Source organism: Alosa pseudoharengus, unplaced genomic scaffold (genome assembly GCF_046254945.1).
Source record: "Alosa pseudoharengus isolate Yale_2024_CS ecotype anadromous, Long Island Sound unplaced genomic scaffold, YU_APseudo_1.1 YU_APseudo_1.1_scf_16, whole genome shotgun sequence".
Classification (NCBI taxonomy): domain Eukaryota; kingdom Metazoa; phylum Chordata; class Actinopteri; order Clupeiformes; family Clupeidae; genus Alosa; species Alosa pseudoharengus.
In genome coordinates this window covers 5372285-5381911 of record NW_027468630.1, presented here as the reverse complement: position 1 = coordinate 5381911, position 9627 = coordinate 5372285, and the positions used below count along the sequence as shown (strand labels likewise).

At 46.4% G+C, this 9627-nt stretch overlaps 1 protein-coding gene across 2 annotated transcripts in view; it reads right to left on the bottom strand.

Moving 5' to 3' along the window:
* Positions 1–1197: 1197 nt before the first annotated feature.
* Positions 1198–9627, bottom strand: part of znf609b (zinc finger protein 609b) — a 78551-nt gene continuing 70121 nt past the window's right edge. The window contains exons 5-9 of one of the 2 annotated variants that reach the window (XM_076286817.1): positions 6823–9196; positions 6355–6709; positions 5842–6234; positions 5632–5701; positions 1198–4917 (exon numbers count right to left, since the gene is read on the bottom strand). In XM_076286817.1, the coding sequence (XP_076142932.1) occupies positions 4908–4917; positions 5632–5701; positions 5842–6234; positions 6355–6709; positions 6823–9196 (3202 nt within the window). In that variant the 3' untranslated portion in view covers positions 1198–4907. Of the gene's footprint in view, positions 4918–5622; positions 5702–5841; positions 6235–6354; positions 6710–6822; positions 9197–9627 lie in introns of both variants that reach the window. The other variant, XM_076286818.1, reaches the window with a different exon arrangement.

The following is a 9627-nucleotide window of genomic DNA, read 5'->3' as shown; positions in this document are numbered from 1 at the left end:
TCTTTAAAAAAATGTTCTCCTTTACTTTCAACAATGATAATCAAAGTGGAGGTGTTGATCCTCCGCAATGTAAGTTATTGCCTGCTGACAGTAGATATACAGGTACAGTAGCTTATCAGATAACCAGAAGCAAGAGTTAAACCTCTCAATATCAGTTAAAAACAGCATCTTCAGAATTGCCACATAGGATCTCCATAACCATAAGAATGTGTACAACTTAACAGAGAACTTCATTATCATTTTACACAGCTACTTCACCTACTACTTTATCCTGCATCACTCCTGCATCAAGCACAGGGCTGAAATATGGCCTGTAACCAGACTACTGCACCACATGAAAAATCATTCATGGAGCTCACCCAGAAGTTTTGCGCCGTTTGCTCTACTGTACTGCCTTGTACAGTGCAGTGCTGGGCAGGCAGTGGAGGAAAGTGGCCTCACCTCTGTCGCGTGTGTGGTCTCCTGGTGCTGGGATCATTGGGGCGTTTGGCTGGGTCAGAACCCTCCAGGGGTGCCTCAGGGCTGGCTGCATATATAGTGCATCCCATGAAACCTCGACTCTCAGCTGCAGTACCACCGTTGCAGAGCAAGATCAGCCTTGTTCGCTCATGTCACTGTGAGCTCCCCTCGCCGGATCCCTCCCGGTGAAAAAGCCATTGCCTCAGCATATCTCCCTGCCCCTCCCAGCACGGAGATAATCAGATTTCACATTTACACTCAACAAAATCATCCTCGCATAATCTCTCCCTACCGCTGCATCAAGTTGCATGAATGAAGCATTGGATGGCTCAGTCTTTCCTCAACCTCTAGCCTTCGCAAAAATCAAAACACCATAGCTTTAAGAGTGGGAAGTCACAAGAGCTGCAACACTCTGCAATGTCCCAGACACAAAATATTCCTGTAAAGCGTTAAAGTAGAACTCAGTTTTGCCAGTCCCTGTGTGTTGGATGAGCGGGCACCATGCCACACTGCTCAAATGCCACCCATTCAATGGGCACTACTGACCTCCAGTGGTGATGGCCATTCACCTCAGCGGTCTTACTTCAAGAAAGAACAGGTATTAGCTTCTTATCTCAGATATGACACTCATGTTTACCAGACTGCGGTTTAATTAATTAATGAACACTGTGAGCCTACATATTCACTGCCTATCAAGAGTAACTAAAAAAAAAGAACAGATATGATTGTCTCATAAAAAGATTTATTTATTTTTTTTGCCCAAATGTACAAAGGCAAGTTACAGTATTGTATAAAAAAAGAAACATGGTAATGTACACTTTACATCAGAGGACAACTCCAGTAGGGAAAGGTCAGCTGTGGTGAAAATTAAAGAAAGGTGATACATCTGGGGGAATGAATTTCAAAATGAAGCAATAAAAAAAAAGTTGTAAACATCCTTTTTAAGTACCGATGACTGATACTTAGTGACAGACCCTCTAGTTTTGAGTGACAGAGGGGTTGTGAGTTTACCATGAGGGTTGGGGGGGGGGGGGGGGGGAGAATCAATGCTGGGAAGCAAAACACCATGATAAAATAGTGCATGACTCCACCCAAATAGGTAAACATTGGACGTCTATCAATGTTTGCTTGCAAGGAAATATGGAAGCCATGGCATAACAGTAAATTAAAAAATAGAAGGAAAAAAAACGAACACACCTCTTCCTCAGATGATGGACAACCAAATCAAAACAAAATAAATTATTCATCATTAAAGCGCTTAATGTGTTTTCCTCTGCAACTTCAAGGGTCTTTGTGATTAACAGATTGGTGGCGATTCACTTTAAAACCAGATAACGTTTGATTTCTGTTCATCCTTAAAAAAAAGTAATGCTTTATCATGCCTGTCAATATCAACTACTACTAAAGCCACTTCTTAGGAACATGTAACACACAGAATGACATTACAGCTCTTGATATATCCAGAACAAATTAGATGTGAAAACATACATAGGAACAGTCTAAGTATTACTCAACTCAGGGACTGTAGTCTACAGCAGCCTATTAATGGCAATGGACTGTTCATTTAGTGTCATAACCTCCTTGCCTTTATAAAAACCAGCCACATCTGCATTCCACGAATTTCAGTTTTCAGAAAGTGGAAAAATGAACATCAAATTCACTCCCTTAAACATGACAACACCATAATCTGGCCTCGTGGGGGGTAACTTCTTTAAGGCCAAATAATCAAACTTTACCACAAAAGCTATAATACTGCAAAAAACTATTCAACAAACATCAGATGGCAAGAATAATGTCAGTGAGCTCTAGTTTCTATTTTGCCTTGATGGTCAACAACAGTGGAAGCTCTGGGCAACAGAGCAGCAGTCTGAAGACCAAAGTAACTCACTGGACGCACAACAATTTCATATAACCTGTACAGCCATGCGTAAAGGCAAGTCTTTACCCCCTTTCCACTGGGTCTCCTATAGCAAGGTGACAACAAACAAAAAGGAACAAACACAAAAAAAAAAAACAGGATCAAATTGGGTTAATCGTGTTTTGCTTTTAGGGGGGACTGTAAAACTGCAAAAGCCTTGAAATGTTGACAGTTATACAAAGGATTAAAAGTTGCTTATAGCTTCACACGTTTGTCTGGCTGTACGCTACGCAGGTCCTGCAAATTGGTTCTGATAAAAACAACCCCTTCCTCAACATGGGGGGTACTACACCGTGGTCATAGTGAGCCCAAAGTGAGCTGGGTGGAGGCTTTTAAAAATATATAAGAATATAGAAAATGAATAGAAGAGAAAAATGAACGAGCTGCTACAGTATTCGTGTAATCCACATGGGAGGGAAGCGTGGGTGGAAAAGGGAGCTAATGACAGAGATCAACTGAATGGTGATGACGATCCAAAAAGCGTTAAAATTATACCTCTGTTCATTATATACAGATATCTTACTGTCGGTGAAGGGAGGAAAGAGATAGAGAGAAGAAAAAAAACAAATGTTGAAGCTATGGATCAGTGTGCTTTGCCTGAGAGGATACTGTATATATGGGATTTCATGCTAATCAACACCCTACTGGAGAAAACTGAAAACATGGAAATCTTGCTCCTGGGAGATAGAGGAAAACTGTAAATATGAACAGAGTTTTGAGTGGTTGTTTACAGAAAAAAAAACACTTTGTGTTACTAGTATTCACAGCACTTACACACAAGGTCTCCTTGAACAAATAGAGTACAAGCTAAAATCTCCAAAGTTCTAACGGCTTTTTTCCTGATGTTTTTTCCCTCCTCTCCACTGCGGGCATGTCTGCTCTCCACCCACCTAAAACAGTCAACGTTTGGGGAGCTGTTTCTGGACCAGAGATGACATCTGGTTCCATCTGCTCCCTTTACTCTCTTTGTAGTCAGCCAGACCAGTCTGCAGTGTTTTTGTTGTCTTAAAGAGACAGTTCAGTGGGTCCTACTGCATTTACAACACACACAAGCCTGACTTTTACATGGCCAGTCACCAACTCTCAGTTACCCTAACGTCAACGCCGTTAGAGGCAGAGTGTTGGTGTGACAAGAGTAATCCTCAGTTGCGGGGATGTTTCTGTTGACCTGGAAGAGAGGCACGTGCTGAGGGGGGTGACAGAGGAAGGCTGAGAGTTTAATGAACAGTGACTCCCGAGTCGTGAGATTCGTTTCCAATCCGAGAGGAGAGAAAAATCACTTTGCTTCCTCCAAGGGCGACCTCCTTGTGGGTTCACTGCTTATCCAACCCCAGTGACAAATGAAGGACTAGTGTAGCTGTGAGCCGACAGAACCGTAAATCGAGAAAGCCCTGCAAGTCAAGGCCGATCTTCAAGACTGGTTGGCAGAGGCTCAGAATCTGCTACGACAGCCCGACTCGAACAGCAACAAGGGTAAACTCATCTGACGCAGGTTGAACGGGGCCCTTAGTCTGTTGAGGCAACTAACCTGGTTTCATCATCAGTTTCAGATGAGCTACCAGCCATTCTTCAAAACAGGAGGGAAATGAGAGAAAGAGAAAAAACAAATCAAAACAAAAAACAAACAAACATAAAACAAAGTCTACGAAGTGCCATTAGTCATGCACCAATGAACCGAATCACTAAAAAAAAAAAAATCGATCAATAGAACATCATGGACATGGAGATAGTCTTTTGAGCTCAAGTGGCTAATGGCATATTTTTTTGGGGAAAAAAGAAGACAAACAAAATAAAGTTTTTAAGGATGTAGTGATGAGGACTGTGTATGCGTGCAAGCATGTGTGTGTGCGCATGTATGCATGTGTGTATGTATGTATGTACATATGTGTGTGTGTGTACATATAATGTTTTGAGACCACATGCCGGACGCTGCCAGAGTCAACTCCAGTGTCCCTGCTGAGTCTCCAAAGAGCAGCAACTCCGAAAATAAACAAGTTTCACTTTACCATACACATTTTTTGTTTGTATTTGTGAGGATGCACACTGAAAAGCAAGGGCAACAACTTCAATCATTTCAACATGATAAACTGTTTCTTTTTTTTCCGTTTTCTGTGTTTTTTCTTCTTTCCGACAGGCTTTATTTATTTTTTCAACCACTGCGAACCAGATTCCCCTTCTCTGGCCCGTAATCCACACACGAGAAAGGTATTCCATGAATCAAAGGCCATACAGGCAATGGGATGGTCTCTTTTTTTCTTGCATGGCTTTTTCGACAGTGCAGAATATAGTTCTGTGGCAGGCTGCTTTTGTCAGCGGAGAAAGATGGCTTTGAAACTGGTCTTGCGGTCCGCGTTGGGATCAGAGGTTATAGATGCTCGGAAACATCAAGTCTGCCACACATTCCGGCAGGAGGAAAAGAGGAGAAAAAAAGAAAAATATAGAAACACCATTCAACTGATGTCTAAATGACTCCATATATGTCCCCATGTGAGCCAGTCACATGGACATTTGCGAGAGTGAGGTGGTGATGTCAGGTCTCCCTAGAGAGGGGGGGGGGGGGGGGAGACAGAAAATTATTTTCACTTACAACTGTAAATAGATACACCAACCTACATTTCTTTTTTTCATGAACACTGTTATTAGTCAAAAATCAATATGCAAAACTAAGTGCACACAAGATTCCCCTGTTATATTAATCAGTGTGTGGGCGACACATAATCTCAATCACCAGCCTACTAATCCCATCAATGCTCCCATTTTTATTCTGGTATTGTTGATGTTGATGATGTGCTATAATGGGACTGACCTAGCAGTATGATTCACAACATACTTTCTTTGAAAGAAAGCAGGACTCAAAAAAGTTGCTTCACTCAGATATGGAGTGCAAGGGTTCTCTCAGCCAGATCTTTCCAGCAGAGGTCAGTGTGAGCTGACATTTCTCTGAGTGCTGCAGGCAAACTCAGTCTTTTTGTACAGACACTACGGCTATGTGTCTGTCCTGAAAAGACCTCGTTTCAACTCGAGACAGCAGTGGTCATGCATGGAAAAAAAGCTAAATTAAAGTAAATCATTCAGGATGATTATGTGGAGAGGCACTAAAATGCCACTTAATGGAAAACTCAATTAAGGAACACCCAGTGGAATAATGCTTTGTGCAGATAGCCTTAGCTTTCAGTTAGAGCAAAAACATGTCCTTATCCAAAGTCATTGTTCTCATAATGTCTGTGTTTTTGTGCTTGCCTTACCATTCTCACCTCCGTGCAGGCGGATACAGTGAGGGAGCTGAGGTCTGCTGGCTGGCAACGATGGCAGATGACGACAGACCTGTGGGGGCATAAAGTATGTCAGTGCTTCTGTAGCGCACGGCTGGGGCATTCTGCTTGCCTGGTGCAGGTTCACTGCTTCTCTAGTTAGCTTAGCTTTCAGTTACTCTGTGAAGCAACCATGACATCAGTTTCACTGACCTGTGGCGTAGGGGATGTCGTACTGCCCAGAGAGCAAGGGGTATCCGAGGTGGTGATGAGAGGGCATGACGCGCTGTGAAGGGGAAGAGCGCGGCCGGTCCATGTCCCTCTCTCTCTCCCGGTCTCGTTCCCTCTCCCGGTCGCGGTCACGGTCCCGCTCTCTATCTCGCTCGCTTGCTCCACGCTCTCGTTCGTGTGACTGCGGCTTGTCTCCGACAGTGGGAGACTTGCTCTTGTATTGGCTTGCGTGTTGGTGGAGAATGTCCAGGGCTTTGGACTCCGACGCCACCTTGCTGCTCACGGTCGGACTGGCGCGGGATTTCTCTCCTTCCTCGCCGCTACCCACCTTCCCGCCATATGGGGAGAAGGAATACCCCGCTGACAGATAGGAGCCTGCGGAAATTATTGAAATTTACTGTGATTATGAGGTCTGTCACATGACATTAGATCAGTGAGGGCATACTATAGCTAGGCACAACACAGCACTCTGACATGTTTTCAGCCATTTTTTACCTGGGTAGTTTTGCATCATGACCGAAGACATGCCTCTGTATCCAGGGTGATTGGGGTCGTAACCCTGACTGTAGGGGTAGCCTGTATGCATGTAGGGCACATATGGCTGGTGTTGAGCCAAGGACGTGGGGAACTGCATGTGTGTGTTCGGTCGAGGGTCTTTCTGAGGCCCTCTGTGATCCTCAGATGAGCCCACTGATGTTCGGGAGTCAGAGCAGTCTTTGCTTTCTTCTTTGCTCGACATTTCCTTAGGCCTGGGTCTATCGTCCTTGCCCTTGCGATCTCGTTCACGTTCCTCCTCCATCTGCTGCTGCTTCTGCGCATCGGGGAACTTGTTGGGGTAGCCATAAGCATCCTGGGGAAAAGGGAAGCCACAGTGTAAGACACACGGCAGAACAAATACATTGTTTGTGATTCATGCATGCAGATACACAAAAGCATTTAAACATTTAAAAGGTTTCTCATTACCTGTCTGTACCACATGGCCTGCTCCATGCCTGGCTGCCTGCCTGACTCCATGCTCGTCTTGGGTTCCTCTTTGCCATGGTGCCCTCCCTCACTGAGCTTCATCTTCAGGCCCTCAGCTTGCTGTGAGGCCATTTTAGACTCCTCACCCTTGGGGATGATGACAGACTTGTTGCCCTCCATAGAGGAAGCGGAATCTTTCGACTTGCCACCCATGGGTTGGGATTTACCCAAATCAGACAGGCTCGGAGCTTTTGAAAGAGCAGGGGGCCCCGAAGCCTTCTGCTTCCACTCCTCCTTCACCAGTGGACCTTCCCTCTCCTTCGAGGGCGTCTCCGACGACTTCTTCTCTGCAGCCCGGTGCTGCTCAGCCACCTGCCTTTGTCGCTCCTCGTACTGTTGACGGTAGGCCGCGTTGGTGTTCATCAGGTGGCTATGGTAAACCTGATCTGGATATCCATAGGGCGGCATGTAGTACTGGTTGTAGTAGAGCGGCTGCATGTACATGTTGGAGCGTTGCTGAATGACCGAGGGCTGCTGCTGTTGAGGGTGCTGCGACTGCTGCTGGCCTGGGGCGCCGAGCTCAGCTTTGCGCTCATCATGCAGGTCGTGTTTCCCCTTCTCCTCGCTCTGGTGCTCCGAGTCCTCTTCTTTCTTAATCTTCACATTTGGGCCTTCTACCATTGGGCCACCCATGTTGGCAGCACCTGGGCTGGGATTGGTGTAATTGGGGGAATAGTAGTTATCATAGCTGGCATAGTATGGAGACTCCTTGTTAGGAGGCTGGCCAGCAAAAAGGGCCTTCTTGGCTCCCTCCCTCACAGTTTGGTCTTCAGTCTTGCTTTTCATTCCCTCAACCTTGCCTTCCCCATCCTCTCCAGCATCTGAGATGTCAGAGTAAGCTGGGCTGTTAGTCTTCACTGAAGAATTGTCAGCCCCATTCTGAGTGACCACATGCAAGGGATTGAGTGGCTGCCCTACCCCACCAGGGTCAATCCGACTGGCCACCCCAATGGATGGACTGGGGGCATTGTCTGAGAAGCTGTAGATCTTATCTGCCTCAGCCTTGATGCTGGCCAGGCGACTCTGGTGTGGGTCTGAGCCATTCAGGAGGCTGTCGCTCTTGCCTCCAGGGTCTGAAGATTCAGAGTACGGACTCTTTCCCCCATCAGGCCTTCCTCCTTTACCAGACGGCTTGGGACTGTCTGCCTCCTTCCCAGGATCCTTCTTTTTCTTGTCCTTCTTCTTTTTATCCTTGGAGCCACTCATAGCAGGGCTCATAGAAGAGGGGTCCCCCATGGTAGAGGGCTTGGGCTGTATAGCCTTCAGCTGAGGACTCTTGGGGATACCCTGCATCGTTGAGCTCATTCCTTGACCAGGGTTGCTCGGGCTTCCACCTGGGAAAGGTGAGGCTTGCAGGGAGTACAGCTGCTGAGGTGGTATGGTTTGAGGCATGGGCCGAGAAGACTTAATGTTCTTCTGCTGTAGCTTGTCAGACTTGGCACTACTGCTAGACTTTTTAGACTTGTCCTTGTCTAGGCTTTTCTTGTCCTCCACCCCATCGTTGCTAGCCTCGTCAGTCAGACAGGGGCCATCTTCACAACCGTCCATGGGTGTGCCACAAGCCTCTGGGTCCACATCCCCATTCCTCTTTTTGCTTGGCTGCTTAGAGCCAAACTTGCCCGGGGAAGGAGACGGGCTATGAGCATCAAATCCTCTCCCTTTGGGCGTCACAGATCGCGCTGGAGAGAGAGAGCCTTTCTGTGAGATGGAGGCTCCATTGCAACCCCCTGATTCAGGATGCAGAGTTGAGTCTTCCCCATACTCACTGTCCCCATCCATGTCCAGTTTGATGTCATCATCATTGTGAGCACGAGCCTGATGATACTTCAAGCCATTAATGTGCTTGTACTTTTTGTTGCAGTTGGGGTGTGGGCAGTCAATGAGCACCGGAGAAGAACAGTTGCGGTCTAGTGGTGGGGGGAGGGACTCAGTCTTGATGTTGGGGATGGGCATAGTGAGAGGCCCCCCTCCACTACTGGAGTTTGTGCGCATGCGTTTGTTACCCTTGGTGTCCTCGGAGCTCGAGTTTGGCTCCATGTCAGAGGCTGGCTTACTCTTACGTTTGCCTGCTGAGGAGGGGCTTGCCTTCACGTCCTCGGTGTTGCTGTTGGGCGGGGTGCGGCGCTCCGAAGAGTTCTGGCTGCCACGGCGACCTTTGCTATTGGAGCCTGCGCGGGTCTTGCTGTTGTTGCTGCCCTTGTTGTCCGAGGAGTTGCTGTTCTCATTGACAGGCGTATTGGTGTTGGGCCTCATCCTCTTACCACGACCTCTTCCATTTCTCATCTCCAAGTCACTAGTTGGAGACTCACAAAACCTGACAAAACACAAATAGCAAGCTTTGAAACAGGTAATTGCGTTAAAATAAAACTTATTAGTGTGTACTACAGCAATTACATTTAGTAAGACTGTCATTGGCAATAACTATAACCGTAACAGTAACAGTAATGTTGATGGAAAACACATCTGGAGCATCAGGAAAACAAATTAGCCCTATTTTCAAAATAATTCAGTAATCACACTGAAGGGCAGATATGCATGCATACAACATTCATATATAAAACAGAATGTGTCACTCCTGGTCTCCCAACTTGTCATTCTGCACTCCTGCAGCCGCCAGAATGTGGTGTCCTCCCTGTGCAGCCTGTTCATACAAACCATGCAACCTTTTTAGGCACAGATTGCAGCGGAACTGCATCTATAATGGGCGCTAACGTGTTAGTCCATCTGCCCCCACGAGTCTCTCCA